At 39.2% G+C, this 19019-nt stretch overlaps 1 protein-coding gene across 15 annotated transcripts in view; it reads right to left on the reverse strand.

Annotated features, from left to right (window-relative positions):
• The window catches only part of Svil (supervillin), a 225616-nt gene that overhangs the window by 65433 nt on the left and 141164 nt on the right, over positions 1-19019 (reverse strand). For 11 of the 15 annotated variants that reach the window (XM_076831667.1, XM_076831665.1, XM_076831666.1 and 8 more), the window contains 3 exons: positions 18794-18945; positions 15515-16196; positions 2162-2242 (listed from right to left, as the gene is read on the reverse strand). In XM_076831667.1, the coding sequence (XP_076687782.1) occupies positions 2162-2242; positions 15515-16196; positions 18794-18945 (915 nt within the window). The remainder of the gene's footprint in view (positions 1-2161; positions 2243-15514; positions 16197-18793; positions 18946-19019) is intronic. The other 4 variants (XM_076831678.1, XM_076831676.1, XM_076831677.1 and 1 more) reach the window with 1 other exon arrangement.

Raw genomic sequence — 19019 nt, forward strand, 5'->3', positions numbered from 1 at the left:
GAAATCAACTCAGAAAAAAAAAAAAAAAAACCTTTGGGAAAGGCATGTGGCCTAAGGCAGGAATCCAGTATGTGCCACGTAAATGGTTTTGAGTTAAGTTTACAAATCTGCATACTTATGCCAGTGTGGTGCGAAACTAATTCTACCCCCTGTAAAGCTGAGAGGGGTCAGATGCTGACCTGGAGGAGATTGGGTTCCTTCTGACTAGATAAATACCTAGAAGCCACAGAAAAATCCATTAATGTACACCACTGGTATGCAGTTGGGAACTCTGAGGAAGAAGCCTTGAATCAGTAAGCTTTCTGCACGTTTACTACCATATGGACAGTGGGTGGGAATGGTGGGAGTGGTCATTATCTCCTGGAAATGTGAGGGCATTTGTGATTATTTACTTTTTATGGAGCTCAAGGTAGGATAATCACTTCTCTTTTGAAGCACTCAGGGAAACATTTACAAGCTTTTTCATGCAGACTATATTCATATATCATGCAGACAACAGTCATTCATTCATAAGACAGGTGACCAGTTCAGACATCCTTACTAACACTGCAGCACCATGAATGTTAGGTAAAAGGCATATGTTGAGAGAGTTAATGAAGCAACCATTTCCCCTCTGCAATTGCTGTTAAGCCCTCACTTGAAGGCTAATCTAAAAAAAAGAAGGCTCCTTCTGTTTCTAGAGTTATTTACAAATCTGAGAGCAAAACTGAAATCCAATTTAAAAGCCATAGACTTTTTTTCCAATACTGCAGAAGCAAACTAGCCAAGAGTTCTGGCTGTGGGGTCCTAAGAGTCTTGGGCAACTTACTTGCCCTTCTCAAGCCTCACTTGCTTTACCTTTTAAATGGGAATAATAGTGGAATGGGGATATAGCTCATCGGCAGAGTGCTTGCTGAGCACGTGCTGGGTTCATTCCCTAGCACCACAAAAGAAAAGAAAAAGAAAATAATAGTGATGTAATGTACATAGTAGGTTATTTGCAAAACACATGGCTTAGTGTTCAGCAAAGAGTAAACGTTTGGAAGTATGATCTAGTTCTTAATTTTACTTTTTGAAATACCATGTAGTGAGAAAGGGAAAACCATTCAAACTGAGAATGGATTACTGATTGGCTCTGACGTTTAAAAAAAAAGTAAAGAAGACATTTGGAGTGGGAGAAGTGATTTCTTGGGAAAATGTATAACTTTGATTTACTTAAAATGACTCAGCAAAAGTAATTTTGATGCACACTTTACAGAAAAGAATGGTCCATTTAAGGACAAGTGTACCCTGATAAATATAAACACCTCTGTGGTTTTTAAGCAGGATATTGGTACAGATTCTTAAAAAAAAAAAAAAAGGCACATAAAAGGCAGTTATTATGAACAATTCGTGGGAAACAAACATTCTGAGTTATTATTTTTCTCAGAGACTACCCAGTGTTGGAGGTTTTCATATTTATAACTTTTGTTAATCTTTTAAAAGGAGACTGAAATGTGGTCAAGTTCTCCTGTGGAATGTGTGCTTCTAATCAGAGACAATCTGAATGTTGTCCTCAGCTGAGAACAAAGTCACTGTTAGAAACTCAGTACATGGGTGCTTTGTCCCTCCAATGACTTATTCATTCTTACTTCTTTTGCCTCTCCCTGCCCCCAGTCTTAAAAAATGAAATGATAGGGGTTTTTGTCTGCTTTTAAAACCACATGCCCTAAATTTACTGTTGAAAATTAAGTAGAAATGCCAGAGTTTAGAGACAAGGAGACATAAAACAAGGAGCCGGGGTGCTGGACAGAGAGGCTCTGGCAAGAGGAAACACTGGCCGGCTGTTCAGTGAGATTCCAAGGACCAAGGACTGCTTATGCACTCACTACTGCCCCCAACTGGCCAGTTCTGTGTGAGTTGGTGAGAAAGGGGAAAAGCAAAAGGTATAGAAAAGATCCTCAGAGAGAGGGAAAGGAGGAAGAGAAATGCTATCAGCATGGATTAGGGTGATGCTAGGAGAAAACAATGATTTGAAAGTAAGTTCTTTTTGAACACATGGTTTTCAAATCCATTGCCACTAACAAGAGGGCAAGAGGAGAGTCAGCATTAGCTAAAGTATGGAATAGCAAAGCCAAGTCCAAGGGAAAACAGAAAAGCATCCATTAAACATGAGCCACAAGTTTTACAACGTGAGATGTACCTGGAAGGCCAGTTGATAAGTGAAGGTGTGTCCCCTTCAGAATCTTTCTGGAGAAACCACTCATGTTTGAGCTTCCCTGTGCTACCATGTACAAAAAAAAAGACTTCAGATAATTTCTATTAAAATGTTAATAAATACATAGAACTTTATTATAACAGAACACTTAAAGGCATTTTTATTAGGTAAATAATAATCTTGGCTTTTGAAAATATGTAAGTACATTTTGGCATAGGGTTTATATTGGCTTCACAGAATTGCCAGGACATTTGGCTCTCTTCAAAGACCAAGAGATAGAAACAAATATATCTAAAGTCACCAGAGAAAGTGTATTTCAAGTAATTTTAAATTATTAGGAGAGAGTCTGTTAGAGTCATACTCTGCTTACGAATGCCAGGTAATTATCCACAAGGGGTTGAAGTAAAACATATAAGGCAACTTAACCTCCATAAATGTTGAGGCACATTGGTAAATAGACAAATATAAAAAGAGTGTCCATGCAAAACAACGAAAATGAATAAAATAAATAAAAACAAATTCAATGAGATCATATCTTTAGTTGTTATTACACATTTTGAATTCACCACTGGATAAAGCAATCAATACCACAGTTACAAATGCTTATTCAGGTCCATTAGACAAATGTTCATTGAACTCCCATCCTGTACAAAATACTGTATTATTTAAATAAGCTCTGAGAGGTAACAAACGTAAAAAGGCATCATCCTGGCCGGTGAAATCCTTGCATTTTGTTAATATAGCATGATGTATATATTCATTCCTCAAGCCTCAACCAAACACAATGCAAGGTAGAAAGTGATGAAATAATTATGAGAGGATGAAAATATTTTAGAGAACTCTTAGGCAAGGAAATCCTTGGGTTAACAATATGAAATAAGTCAGAGGAGGAACACTCCCTTAAGATGCAGAAAGAAAAAATGGAAATTCTGCATGCTATTTTAAATGTTTACTGGCTCAATACCTCATGAACTTATCTGCAAGAGTGTTTAAATAGTAGGCTGGAAACACTGCAGCTCCCAACAATTTCCAAAAGAGTAGAATGAGAATTATAATTAACTCAATTTTCTAAAATCATTTTAGTTTTGGTTCAAGGTGCCAGGCAAGAGCCCATCACTGGAGTTATATAGCTTGCTGTGACCACTGAACTCTGTAGTATTCTACACTTGGACTTAGCTGCTTCTCAGTAACATCCTTCAGTCTCTCGCCACCCAAACCTGTCATTCTACCTCCTGATTCCCAACATTACAACAGTCTTATGCAAAGCAAACAAAAATTAAGATGTATGTACATTTTCTTTTCCAATTGGACTCTCAGCATTCGTTGGAACCTAGGAAAAGTTCAGTCTATCATCTGCAGCTAAGAAAGGAGGCAATGCAATGTAGGACAGAATGCAGAGTGGAAAAGGAACAACATGCCAATGCTTTTGAAAACAAGCAAGTTAGTATAATCAGACTGATTGCAAGGCTCAATAAATTTTTGAATAAAGGAATGCTTTGCAAAATGTGAACTGCTCTCCAATTTTTTGAACACAACCTTCAGGGACAAGAATAAAACTTAGCATCACCATAAAACATTATCAGGGGCTTGCTCAAGAATAGGTTGGGTCAGCATTTATAAAATGAAAATCATACACAGAAAACGCTGGGGGTGGGAGACTTACTAGAGTCCATTGATTCATTAAAACTCAGATATGGAACTGGCCAAAAAACAATAACTATTACCAGGGCAGTGAACACTGCAAGTCTAAAATGTTATATGTAATAAACACACAATGTATATAAGAAGAAATAAACAATTTTATGTGAAGGCATCCTGCCCAGAACCTGGTGAGCCCATCCAAACACTGGTCTCCTCTGTTTTTTTTTTTTTTTTTTCTTCAAAGACAACAGAGCACTGCAAGTTTATGAGTTTTAACGAGATGATATATTTAGAAACTCCATTCTGAAGTCATGTGATTTTAGTAGGCACCGGTCATGCCTCACCAGGAGGGTTCACATTGGCTTAAGTAAACTTCAGGCAGGAACAATTTAGAACATTTCTCCAAGTAAGGCTTTCAGGACTCATGAACCTGGGGGAGGTTTTCCACCACCCCAGACAGAAAAGAAAGCAAGGAGGATGAGGAGAGATCTAAGTTGGTTAAACACTCCTGGTGCATAGGACACCTGGGGTACTTCTATCTACTCTCTCATACAAAATGGTCAACCTCAGTTGTACCAGCAAAGCTGGATGCTGATGGTCACCCCCTTATCTCCCAGCCTTCTCTATTGATTCCTCCTTACCCACCCCTCCGACCAGAGAATCCTCAGGGTGGTGTCCTTCCCTCCTCACTTCTCCATCAACAATTGAGGCCTAGATCTAGCTTTCAGTCTATCAAGGATCTTCTATGTTTATCTCCATGTGATCTCCCACCCATGAATTCCAGACTCCTGGATTCAACTGGATACTTGATATTTTGAATATCTAATATAGACATTCTAATACCTAAGAGAGACACAATATAGACATCTTAAGTTTTACATGTGCACAGACTTGGGGTAAAGTGGTAAAGTGCACCTACTTAATGTGCAAAAGGTCCAGAGTTCCATCTCCAGCAACATCACCTCCAAAAATGTGTAGCATATCTAGAAAATGAGTTCTAGAATTCCCTCCAAACCAACATGTACTGGAGTCCTCCCTATATCAGTGAATGGCCATACAATGGGGACTAACCTTTGCCTTCTCTGTTTTTTTCCACACTCCACATCTAAGTCATCAGCAAATGTGTAGGTTACCCTCAAAACATAAGCTCATCCCACTACCTCTGCTGCTATTATACAATTCAGGCCACCACCGTCCTTCACCCCAATTGCTGAGATGACATAATTATTCTACCTATTTTCATCTTTGCCTATCTATAATTTAGCATCAACTTAGCAAACACAGTAATTCCTGGAAAATGTAAGGTATGTTGGTCATTCCTCATTTTGAAACCATTATATGGCTCCACCTATCATTTACGGTAGAACCCAAAGCCCTCACAACAGACTCCAAAGCCTTCCCTGATCTGCATCACCCACATCCATATATCTCACTGACCTCATCCCCCTCCCCTCCCCCTCCCCCTCCATGACATCTCTCCTCACTAGGACATATGAAAGTCTTGAGAGAAGAGACTTTGTTCACTGTGGTTATCATCAGAATTCAGCACAGTGTGTGTGGCCAATAGCAGACATCAATAATATTTGTGAATGACTTGTTGAATAATTATTTCCACAACTCCATGAGGCAATTTTTTTGTGGTGCTGGGGATAGAACCCAGGGCCTCGCACATGCTAGGCAAATGCTCTACCACTGAGCTCCATCCTCAGCCTACTATGAGTTATTCTAATCCTCATTTTATAGATGAAGAAAATGATGTACAAAAACAATATATTAACTGCTCAAGTTTGAGCTCGGACCTAGCGCGTGGATCCCCAAGCCTACGCTCCAGGCCCAAGCAAGGGGGACATCAAGGAGTGCCTGGTCATATCCACAACTGTGACCAGATTAATATGTCTCTCTTGGGTGCCTGTTCTCCCCCCAGCAAAGAGTTACCCAAATGCCTATAAATTCCACAAAACCCAATTACCTTCCTCCTCTGGTTCTCCAGCATATACCTAAAATCAGAGGAGTGAGGCAGCAAAAGCTCTGGACTGACTTTTCCTCCTTGTAGTCTAGGCTGATTATTAATGTAGTATGGCTAAGAGATGGCCAGACTCAGATTTTAAGATATATATTTTATAAAAGTACAAAATTGATTTCTGAGACCAAAGAGATATTGCTTTCAAGAAGTAGCTCAATAGAGGTGAGATTTTAAAAATATGAACAAAACAGAGAGCATAACTGAATAGTGCCAACTACTTCTTTCTTTGTTTTTTTTTTAATTTCTTTAAATTGTGCATGGATGCTGTAATTTTATAGTGTTCTTTTGTACTGTTCTTTAATGTAATGTTTAATTATTTTTGATAATTGAGTTTTGGTTAAAAAACAATGAAGGGGCAGTAAGGCCGGGGGTGTGGATCGGTGGTAAAGCACAGGCTTTGCATGTGTGAGGTTCAATCCTTACTTACTTTAATCCATGCACACACTTATACCCCACCCACCACACACAAAGTAATGGGAAATAATTCACTTTATACAACATAATGAGCCAAACTGAACATGTGATACTCTCAGGCTACAGCAGTTGTTAGTTGCATAGAGTTGAGAGTGAATGGTGGTAAACAGAGGCAAAATGAATGATAGGGACATTTTCTGTCTTGACTGGAGTAGTTGTTATATATTTACCCAAACTCACCAATCTAGGTTGGTGCTACACCAGATCTTCTGAGGGGATCCAGTTTCTGGCTACTGACTGGATATTTCCTTGCTGGATTAAAGGAATCTGGGCAATAGGTAGCTGCTATGGTTTAGAAGCATACCCCAAAGGCTCAGGTATTAAAGGCTTAGATCCCAGGCTGTGGTGGTGGTGGGAGGTGGTGGTACATTTAGGAGGTGAAGCTTAGCAAAAGTAAGTTAGGCCCTAGGGGTATGCCGTTGAGGGGTTTTGGGGCTCCAGCCCCTCCTCTTTCTCTTTTGCTTCCTGGCCTCCATGTGAATTCCTCTGCCACACGTTCCCATAAGGATGTACTGTCTTGCCATGGACCTAAGCAATGGGGCTAATGTTATATTTGATTGAAACCATGAGTGAAACCAACATTACCTTCTTATAAATTGTTGTCTCTGGTATTTTGTTATAGTAACAGAAAACTGACTAATACAATAATCTTACTCATGAGAGTAGCCCAGACTCAGTCCTTCAGGGCTGAGAACTGAAGTCACCAAAATAGTCAATGATTTCTCACTCACTTATAATTCACACTTACAGCTGAATAAAATTTATGAGAACACTGACTCAAGACATAAAAAGAATTCCAATCTCAAACAGAATGCAAAGAGCCTTGTGATATGAACAAGTGTTACTCAGTATGTTCTGCTAATTGGAGTCACTGGTCTGTGATTAGATAAAAGGCTTGCACCAGAATGAAAACTAACATCAGTTAGCTTGATGGTTAATTCAGCTGACATTTTCCTTATAACATGACTTTCTCAATGAAGGAAACAATCCACAGTTTACATTCCAGCACAAGTCGCATACAATTTGCAAATTGGCTGATGAACAGTTTGCAAATTGGCTATTTCAACTGGCACTGCTGTAGTTTGATTACACTTAACCAGAGAAAAGAGCAGAATAGTCATTCAAAAATGATTTGTTGAGCTGGGGATTTAGCTTAATGGTAGAATACTTTTCTAGAAAGTGAAAGGCACTGGGTATGACCCCCCTGCACTACACAAAACAAAAATGATGGATTGAGTCACGAGATATATGCCGGATGCTGGGCAGAACCTGGGAAGAAAATATGAAAATGAATCAACCAACGTATCCATCATTCCTTAGGATTCAACTAAAGAAGGGCTATTATTGAAATCATCCTAAGCAATCTTGCAGACTGGCATAATACCAAATCCATGGTGCCATGTTTGGGGGATCCTGATAAAATAACTAAAATCCTCTTATGGGCATGGCAGCTTAGTTGTAGGGTACTGGGCATCTGTCTATCCTTCCTAAGATGAGAGGGGCAAGGGAAGCTGCATTTGTGAAAGCTCATTTGAGTCATCATCTCCTTCTCCTCATTTCTCTTCCACACGAATCATCATCAACCACAAGCCACACTCATAACATTAGGGCTCCGTTCACCATGCCTGGCTTCAGCACCTAATGTGTCTGGGAAAATGAGAATCTGATCACGGCAAGAAAAGACTGGTTTGAAAGAATAAACACCAGAGAATATGTAAGAGAATCCAAAAGTGATTCAGGGGACTATTAAGACAGTGAGAAATCTACAAAATTCTGGAAAGGTCAAGAAACCAGGGCAGATGGGAAGGTGGTCTCTCCCCTGGACACGTTCCCATTTGTCAAAGGCCTTATTGGAATTCGATATCGAGATGCAATCTGAGCCCTGCAGAGCACAAGTGGACTGTTACCTACCTGTGCTACAGACAGTTCCCTTTCATCAACGTATCCCAAGATTGGACTAACCCCTTTGGCAGTCACATAAAGAACTTGCTGTCAACTAAAACTCTTAGGTCTGTTTCCCATGAACTGCTGTTAAATCTGGTTTCTCCAATCCTGAACTCCTACCCTGATGTTTCTTTCTTCTCTAACACTTTATTAAATTTCATCTTGTTAGTTCCCCAGTGCTACGGCTGGGAAGAGTGTCCCCCAGAGGTTCATGTGTCGAAGGTGTGGTCCCAAGCGTGGTGCTACTGGGAAGCAGTGGAAGCTTCGTGGTGGGAAGTGGTGTGGTAGGGACCAGTGGGGGTCCCAAGGTCACTAGGAGCATGCCTTTGCTTCCTGCTTTGTGATGTAAGTGGTTTGCTTGCTCAGTCATGGAGCTCCCACTGTAGTGTGCTATCCTTACCCCAGGCCTAAAGGGAGGGGGTCTGCCTGATTTTGGACTGGAACCTCCAGAACCATGAGCTAAATAAAACCTTTTTTCTTCATAAGAGAATTGCCTCAAGTATTTCACTGCAGACACCACAGCTCCATGTGCTCTTGTCCTCAGAATTTCATTCTCTTTTCTTTCTCTTTCCTCCTCACTCTCATCCCTGTTCTACCTCCGTTTCTCTCCCCTCCCCTTATTGTTTCTGTCATCACACTTATTTATAAATCTGATCAGAAATCTGATCACTCTATCTTCATGTCCCCAGATGATTTAATGAAATGCCAAATAGGACCAGGTGAATGACAAAGTCCAGTGTGGAGCCAGAGACCTTATTCTCTCAGGCCTGGGTAACTGCAACCACCACTCATTTTGGCCTTCCTGACTGTGATTGATTCTCCTTCAGAACAATTCTTCACATTCCACCAGGGTGATACTTCTACAGTACATCATCTGTTGTCCTCCCTAAAACACAGGTCAATGCCTTGTCAGGGCATCCAAGGTGCTTTGTGATTGGTTTCCACCTGGCTGTCCAGTTCTTCCTCATCCCCTCCTGCCAGGGATACTTGGGTGTCTGTGCCTCCTCACCTGCAGCAGCCTCCCCTCCATATACAACAAACTAACCATATCCTATAGACTTAGCTATGACCACTTCTCCAAAGGAAAATAATTAATACCCCATCCCTGGTAATCCTATAGCACCCAATACTGGTCTCTAGAACCACAGTCACCCCTTGTGTTGTAATTATTTTCCACATCCTTAAAATGATAGACCCCATCTAGGAATGTAAGACCTGTCATATAGAGGGCTCAATATAATATTTTTGAATGATTAGCTACCTTAGAGCTGAAATTGATCCGTACAGATGGACAGCCACCCAATGAGTTTAAAATCATCTCAGATTATAAATTTCCATTTTGTTTATGAGGACAAAGCTTTTTAAATGCCTTATTTAAATCTAAATAAAGATTTGGATTTCTATAATTTCACTGATCTGATCTTTTTTCCCTGAAATTTCTATACCTTCAAAGGACAAAAGTAGCAAACTCTTTTCTGCTATATTGGAAAATAACATTGACATAAATAAAAAGTGAGGTGTAGAAGAAAAATCTCTTCTTTCAGAAGAAAAGTTTTTTTAGAGAACTTGAAAGAATGGATGGATGATGGATAATAGTTTGAGTTTTATTAAGGTACCCTATTGTCTCAATTGTCTCTTTAGGTTTTTCTGTCCATGTATAAAATAGAGTTTTAAACTAAATAACCTCCAGTTACTTCTGGTTTTAAGAGTCTAAAATTCTTCACACAGAGAATTTATTTTGTGGGGTTTGGGTTGAGTCATTTCTCCATAAGGCAGAGGTGACATCCATTGGAAAAAAATGGTAGGGTTACCCAGGACCAGAACAAGGAAGTGTTGACTTCAGATATAGCAGAATGATTTTTGATGTGGTGAGTGGCTGATGCAGAGTTATATTACCAGGAAGTAAGAACTCACCCTAAGTAAGAACTCACCTAGGAGTTGATTGCTTTTGGTTTGTATCTTTAAGTACATAATAACAGGCTTTGGCTCCCTATAATTCTAGGAGTTAACAGAAAGTGGCTCCTGCCACTTCAACAAAGTAACATCTAGCACAGTAAAATTAGCTCCAATGATACAAAATCTTCTAAAAATAACATATTATTCTGCTTAAGAAGAATGTGCAGTAAATTTTGCATCTCATTAAAATTAACAATTGATTTTCTAAGAGTCAACTCTTTGGGGAAAAAAATACCTGTTTTCCATATATGCATGAGTATGTGCATGTGCAAGGGCACATTCAGACAAAATTTTACACCTTTAAGCGTAAAAGTTTTACAAAATTTCAAGAGTTTGGCACATGTGAACTGTTAGCTACCATAGATTGTAGGCTGGTATTCTGGGAGACATAATCATATTTAAGACAATGAACAGGAATTGCCAGTGCAAACAGAGCTACGTGGAACAAACAAACAAACAGGAATGATTTAACAGCCAAAAGCTGGCACAGTAAGGTGAGGAATGCAGATTTTGGGGTACAGGGACTGAAAGATGAAAGGGGCTCCTTTCTCATAATAGAACAAATGTGTGAGATGCTTTGAGGGTTACTCTTTAGAGATGGATCTGAGATCTCTTTTCCATGAAGCACTGCCCTGGCCCCTGGAGCATGTTACAGAGTCTGCAGCCAGAATGGACAGGAGCTGAGACAGAAGGCTGACCACCAAGCAGTCTCCTGTCCTATCAATATCTCTATTGGTGTGTGGACACAGACAATCAACAACTCAAACCAGGAGAACCTGAGACTGTGGAAATGGTTTTGAGATTCAAACTTCTCATCGGGAGATGAGCAAACACAATAAGAGGTAAACTACAAGTGCCTATACAAGTCCCTTTCTTTCTTAGGGCTCAGTCTTCAAGTTAAGGTGTTGCGGAAAAGCTTCACTCTGGAGGGTACCCTGCTTCATCTTCCTGAACCAACCTGCATTTTCCTTTTATCACTGAATCATACAACAATGCAATGTATACAAATACTAATTCAGGTTCCCTTGACAAATGTTTATTGAGCTCCTACTATGTGCAGAGTACTGAGCTGAAAAAGCTCTGAGAAGTAACAGGTGAATCAGATATCATCTTGGCCATCCATGAAAAGCCTTGCGTTATGTTAGGGAAGAGAGCATTGATTTCCACATCCCTCAGTGTCCATGAGGAGCCTGCCAGAGCCATCGTCCACCAATAGCAACTCTCCCAAGGTCAATAAGGAACAAGGATCCTCTAGAGAGGATCATCATTAGAAAATAAAGTGTAAGTTCCCTTTCATTTTCTCTTTGTCAGGCACATAGTTTAATGAGAATAGTGACAGTTGATGCTCAAGCAAAAAGCAGCTGGGGGCCCAAGGCCATGAGTTTCTTACAAAAGTAACAAATATGGTACATTTCCATTTTTTTTCTCTTTTAAAAATAATAGTTGCACAAGATAGCAAATTTAACAAGTCTTGGGGTCAGGATTTCTAGTTGTAGCAGGAATTCAGATTTTTAAAAATTTGAATAATCCATAGGGATATATATATATATATCACTATATATAATATATATATATAGTGAATAATCCTATGGATTATTCTAAAATTCACTGTGGATGAATTAACAAAGAATGATTCATTTCAGTGACACTACCTCTCCATAAAACACAATACCTAAAATTCCACATAGGGTTTGGAAGAATTGGAGGAGTATGGGCTGGGTGTATATTCTTAGTTTTCTTCAGAACAAAGTGTTCATCTGAATTCTTGGGCAACTAACAGGATTTGGGGGCTAAAGACCTTGTAACAATCCATCAATATACTAATTAACTTTTAAAACCTTCTTTATCATATAAGCTGAATACTAAATGGTTCCAAAATAAATACATGCCTTAGGCAAATACTACCCTAAAGACTGGTGTTTAACCTACAATGTTTAAAAACAGCTCAGTACAGTGAAGTATGCGGACTAATGATTCTCCTATCCACAGGCACAGGCGTGTGCCAACGGGAGTGTACACAAGGGCTCTCAGCAAGAGACTCCAGCTCACATTTGAATTTCGAGGGCACTGTAGATAATCTTTGGATGGTATATTCATGACTAGTGTGTTCATACTTAATGAAAGAAAACAATCTCCTGCTATTTAGCACAAAATTATGACATGGGAATGTGTTGATTCAAAGATTTACCAGCCAAAAATGTTGGCAGAGCTCAGTGATGAGAGAGTAAAGCAGAAAGAAAAATATTCCATTTCAGGATAGAACACACTCATGAAAAAAATGAAACATTAAAACTGTCTTGTGGGGGCTGGGACTGTGGCTCAGTGGCAGTGTACTTGCCTTGCATGGGTGAGGTACTGGGTTCGATTTTCAGCACCACGTATAAATAAATAAAATAAAGATCTATCAACAATTAAGGTAAATTTTTTTTTTTTTTAAAAACTGTGGGCTGGGGGTGTAGCTCAATTGTAGAGTGCCAGCCTAGTATGCACAAAGCCCCTGGTTCCAACCCTGCCGGCAAACACAAAAACAAGACAAAACCAGCTTACAGTTATTGTTACTTTATTTGTGGATACTTTTTCTCTTGCTTTTTAATCTTCTTAAACTTTTGCTACATATTTTCATATCAAATGACATTATCATTTTCCTTATTGGTTATTCAGGTCACAGGGTGTGGTTTCTTTTGTTAGTGTTTTAGGTTAGAAAGTATTTTTTTGTTTATCTTGCTTCCTCCCAAATAAAAATCAGACAAGAATGACTTTCTGAAGCTTGAGTTTCATAGTTCTAGATAAAGGACATCTACGCAGAATATTAATCCATTTCAAATGCACCTTTACAAACTGAATAACTACAGTCATTAAAGAGTAAACTTTAATTTTTAAAAATATCATATTCTTCACACATTATTTTCCATCTCTCTTCATATTTACATAAATGGATCTCAGGTATTTTCCTCATATATATGATGAATGAGTTTGTGTTTCTTTGCCGTGAATCATAAGATTGTACACTTTGAATGGCTTAAAAAAAATAAAAAGCAAGTGCCTGTACTGGAATTCTTCTATAAAGTGATTCTTTCTAGCTTTTCATTATGAAAGTGAAGCTAAGACTGGGCTTATGAAGACTCTGTGGTAATATGGCTCTTCAAATAACCTTTAAAGAAGTGATTTTTTGTTGTTATAGGGCTCAGCAGGAAAACAAACTCTTTCTTACGACTGAAGACTTTCAGTTTTTCACATCTTTGCATATTAAGATTTTAACATGGGGCTGAGCATGTGGCTCACTGGTAAGGCACTTGCCTAGCATGTGAGGCCCTGGATTCCATCCCTAGCACACAGAGGGGTGAGGTCTCAGAGGATAAGGTTGTGTGGGGGTGGGGGGCAGGTAGAGATTTTAACCCACAAACTATCAAGTATATAAAATACCCTATCTTTTACTCCGAATGTTCAACAAAGTTTTAATTATGATCACAAATGATTCCAAATCTTACTGATCATGTTTTCAATTCTTTTGTAGGGCCTTATGAATGCTAGACAGGTGCTCTACTACTGAGCTAAGTCCCCAGCCCACTGAGAACCTATTATATGTGACCTAGGTGACTAACCTAGATACCTTGAAAACAACTAACAGCAGTCATTGTATGACAATTTGAAATTAGATTTTTCTTTTTTGGGTGCCAGGAATTGAATGCCTACTAAGCATGTGCTCTAGTGCTGGGCTAACTCCCAATTGTCCCCCACCCTGCCCACTGTTTAGGTAACATAATTGTATATCTTTAATATTTTTTCCTAAATTGGAATCTATTAGGCTTCTTTGTCCTACCTACAAAACACAAAAAGGATTACCTTTGACAGAGAGTGACAAAGCTAAGAACACTGTTTCTATGGTGAAGTGTTAATTTACCAAACAAAATATCTCCCCTTTTAAAATGTGAGAGAACAGATCACAGTCTCTCAGTTTCAAGGAATTAAGTCCCAAGTCTGAACAAAGGTCCTCAAAAATACATTCTTGGGATGAACAGTATTTATTTATCTTAGAAGCTGACATCTCCAAATATGTCAAGTAAGCAGGGACAGATCTTTGGCTTAATAAACTTCAATAACTAAAATGATCTGCTTCAGGCATATTACTGCTACTTAAAAAAGATTCACTCTGTCCCAAGGTGAATCACACAGGAGTATTTTCCAACACACACGCTTTTCTAACACACACATATACATATTTTTCATAGAATAAATTTGCTTCACTGTAGCTTCTCATTCCTCCTCAATCCACCTGTGAAAGTACTGCTTGTTTGAAGTGAAAACAGACTTAGGAATCTACCTAGACTTTGACTCTAAACCCTTAAAGAGGATGTCTTAGTAAATTGTGCTTTAAATATGATCACCATGCTTTTTCAGTTTAAATTTAGAGGCAAGCACATAGGCTGTCCTGGCATTTGACTTTCTGATTTAACCTCTCTCCCAATTTTCCCCCATAGGAGCTGTTATTTTTGGTAGGTCCTTTTCCACAATGGTTTCTCTTAATGTCTGTCCTTTTTAATGATGTGTATTGACACACTTACATAGTGACATGCAGTGTACACTACAGACATTCTGCACCCTAAATTGAGAGACTCCCACTAGTGGGTCTTGCTCCTTCTGCTGTGATTCTAAACATCAAAGACAAAAATCAACTGTGAAAAGCCCTAAGTCTTAAGCATAACTACAGAAAAACAAAAAGATAAATTATGAAAAGCAGGTAAGAAAAAGAAGAGTCCCGAAGGGAGACTTCCATGAAAGTTTAGAGACACCTAAAAAGTTTGTTATTTTCAAAAAGAACATAAAAATCATACATACAAAAAGGGTACGAGCCTTCTTGCTTTAGTAGAACTATTTTGGGGACCAAGGATTGAATTAGGAGTGCTTAACCACTGAGCCACATCCCCAACCCTTTCTATTTTTTTGGTACTGGGAATTGAACTCAGGGGTGCATAACCACTGAGCCACATCCCCAGCCCTTTTTAATATTTTATTTAGAGACAGGGTTTCACTGAATTGCAAGTGCCTAAGTTACTGAGGCTGGCTTTGAATTTGCCATCCTCTTGTCTCGGTCTCCTAAACTGCTGGGATTACAGGTCCTGGCTTTGCTAGTAGAACTTATTTTGATATTGTGGAAATTACAAAAAATATTATTGCTCCAATAAGTGAAGACCTGAATAGAATGCCAAGAATATGCAAACTCTACCACACAGCAAGGCAGAGAAAGAGGTTACAGGTGTTTTCCTGGATTCAGGATGGTTAGTGCTGGGCTGTGTGCTTACCTGGACCGAGCCTCTGGGAGCAGTGTCTGGTCACCACTGGAGTGGCTCAAGGAGGCAGGTTGCTGAAGAGGGGAGCAGGACATTTGCTTTGGGGACCTTGGCACTTCAGTGAAGGAGGAGTCTCGCCCAGCAAAGCAGGAGTCTCGCCCAGAGAATGAGAAGGATGAGGAACTCTCAACTGTTGGGGACAGGTCTTGAGACTGCCGGGTGGCACTCAGCTCTTGACATCCTCTTTGGTTTTCTATATTTAGCAGCACCTCCTTATCAGAAACCTCACTTCTGTGGAGGGCATAGTCCCTGGATTCCACTGCACAGGTCCTGAGCCCCATGGTCTCAGTCCTGGAGTATGGAGAACTCAAATCTTTGCTTGGCTTTTCTTGCTTCTCACATTTTCCTCCCCGTTTCTCAACAGCATCAGGGTCCTTCCTAGACTTGGTATACCGAGATGAATATTCAGAGTCTGCATCAGGATCCAGAGTCAGCCCATATTTTTCTGCCAGCTGACGTCTCCTTTCTGCTTTGTACCTTGCAATTCTTTCAGCTTTGGACTCGAGACCGTGGGTGTCCATGGTACTTGAACCATATGGTGGATCGCCATGGACCCCTGGGGTTTCTGTGCAATATTTGGATTGAATTTGTTTCTCTAAAGATTTAGACGTTTCTTCCTCTTCGTTTGATCGACCTATGAGACAACCACATGCATGATACATACAGGTTCCAGGAAAAACTTATAGTTACAATATTTACACACATAAAGACATTCTATGCTACACATAATATGCACTGTAGTGTTTGTGCTGTGAGGAACTGATTTCTTATGTAGGTCTACAGACCTAAAATGATTCACCTGGGCTGCTGAACAAGTCTGAGAGCTGGGGTAAAATGTGTGAAGGTCACACAGAAACCCAGTCCTGCACTCCCCAGGGCTCCTCAGGCCTTGTCAGCGCTTATTTTCCCTTAATTCTTTTCCTTTCTTTTTTTCTTTAAATTAATACTTCACATGTGAAGCCACAGGACAATTTTAGAGTCTTCTAGAAAGTACAGCACATATGATAACTGCTGTAATTTGACAAGTGATGTGTTGTGGTTTCATAGGATCTGAGAGTAAGCACAATAATATGGCCAGTCTCTCTCTATATACAACCTAACAATATATAACATATATGTATATTTACAGAAGTGGCCTTTTCCAACTGTAGCACATGTGTGGTGTGGAAAATGTCTAACAAGAAAACACATAAAGGCAAAAGCCCAAATCACCAATAATCACATTATGTACTAATATACTCACAACTTGACATTTTTATGTATTCCTTTAGTCTTTTATATAGCTCATTTCTTTTTTCTCTATGAAACACTTAATGTTATTATTGCCTTATATATAATATTTTCTTACATTTGCAAATCTTATTTTAAAGAACACTTTTTAAGCCTTATAATATTCTATCCAACAGGCATTCCATAATCTGTTTAACCCTTGCCATATTTCTGGGCATATGTTTCTAACTTTTAATCAGCCTGATTTTCTGATAATTATCACAGCAGAACAATATATAACAGTAGAATTGCTTTTTCAAAGGGTACATCATTTTGAGAAACATGCTAGACTGTTCAATTTCTATAAGTGTGCAGCAACTGAAACTTATATCTGCAATACATGCTTTCTTAGAAATGAGTACTCATTGTTTAAAAAAATTGAATTTGATCAAAAAAAGAATATATGCATTTTCTCATCTGTTTATTAACCATTTATATTCTCTTTATATTCATTTATATTTATATTCTCTCTCCTTCTAGGGAATGCCTGCCCAGTCTTATTGCCCTATACAATACTGACAGTGTCATTTTCATTGGTTCATGTAAATTTTTATAGGAGTACTAGCCCTGTGTCTTCTTCAGGAATATTTCCAAAATTACCTGGGCTGCTGAACAAGTCTGAGAGCTGGGGTAAAGGGTGTGAAGGTCACACAGAAACCCAGTCCTGCACTCCCTAGGTTTAGTTTTGTTTCTAGTGTACGTGAGTAAGATTTTCTTTGAAGTGAAGATGTTATTCCTTAAGTAGTCAGGTCAAATGACTACATACTGAACTACTACTATCATTTGTGATAACCACTATCTTCAATTGTTTCTGTGCTTCAAATGTCACTTTCTATTCCACTTGAATTAAATATTTGACCATGTTTTCATGTTTCAAATTATTTTGTTTGAAACAATCACATGAGTAACTGAATCTTATTTTGGGGTTTGGACTGAAGCAAAAAGAGGAATATGTCCCCTTTTTCTCCCCTCTTGGTGAGCTCATTTCCCTAGTACTATTTTATGAAGTAATTCTTTCCTCACTAATATGTGATGCTTAAATATGCTTATATGCTGCATAGTGAAATATTTTATATATACTAGGATTTGCTTCTGGCTATAAATTTTGGTATTCTGATCGGTCTATTATTATTGATTATTCATGTTATGGCATTAAAAAAAAAACAACTTAGTTCTCTATAGTTTTCTTGCTATAGAAAATCAGAAACCATAGACAAGCAAACTGGTAACATTACGATGTGAGATCAACATTCCTCTCTGAGGGAGAAACCAGAAGACACTGGCTATAAACAGTAGCAACGCAGGCCTCAAAGCCAGGGACTGGGGGTGGGGACATCAGCCCCAAGAGCATTGCTTTCTCCTGAGGTCAAGCTGATGTCCATAGCAGTGACTCTGCATAACCAAGGAGAAGATGTCATGTTTGACATGCTGCTTAGTATGAAATCAACATGCAGTACATTTACATACTCCAAAACAAGTTTAAAAGAATGCTTTGTTGCATGAACACTTAGAGTAAGTTTCCTCATCATTCAAGGTCCAGCTCTGCCTTCAACTCTCCCTGCTGAAAGCAGTTGCCTCTTTTGCTGGGAACCTGGGCATCTAGTTCAAACCTACTATGAGAACTATAAGGTACCCATCTCATTCATTCCTTTACCAAACATTTCCTAAGTGCTTCTGACTGCAGATCCTGTGCTGAGCACTCCTTTGAGGAGTCCCAGTCCCGGGGGGGAATGGCTGGTCAACAGTTACCCCGCAATGTGCCAAGGGGAGTCATTTTTTACTGCTGTGACACCGGAGGACCACATGCATGATGATTGCTCTGGCTGTTTTTAATAAACACATTTAATAAAGAGTATATGCACACAATTCACTTTTGTTGAATATCTCTCCAATACCAGTAGATTAAAAAGGCGATGGGTAACATGCTGAGCAGCCTGCCTGGTGATGGTCACGCATGCTCACCAGTGTGGGGGCTGGCAGGGTCTGTGGCTCTCATGTATCTGGGCGTGTCTTCCTCCAGCAGGCGATGAGTCACTAATCCTGTGCAGCTCTGCAAGAGGATGGGCTGGGTTTCATTTTCAATCCCTTCCAGGCGCCTTGCAATTCTCTCTTTTCTGTGAAATACACCAAAAAAAGTCTTAGTGAGCCCCCAAAAATCAATGCTCAGGGACAATCGAATACTGCTTTG

This window comes from Callospermophilus lateralis, chromosome 13 (genome assembly GCF_048772815.1).
Source record: "Callospermophilus lateralis isolate mCalLat2 chromosome 13, mCalLat2.hap1, whole genome shotgun sequence".
In the NCBI taxonomy this organism is placed as follows: domain Eukaryota; kingdom Metazoa; phylum Chordata; class Mammalia; order Rodentia; family Sciuridae; genus Callospermophilus; species Callospermophilus lateralis.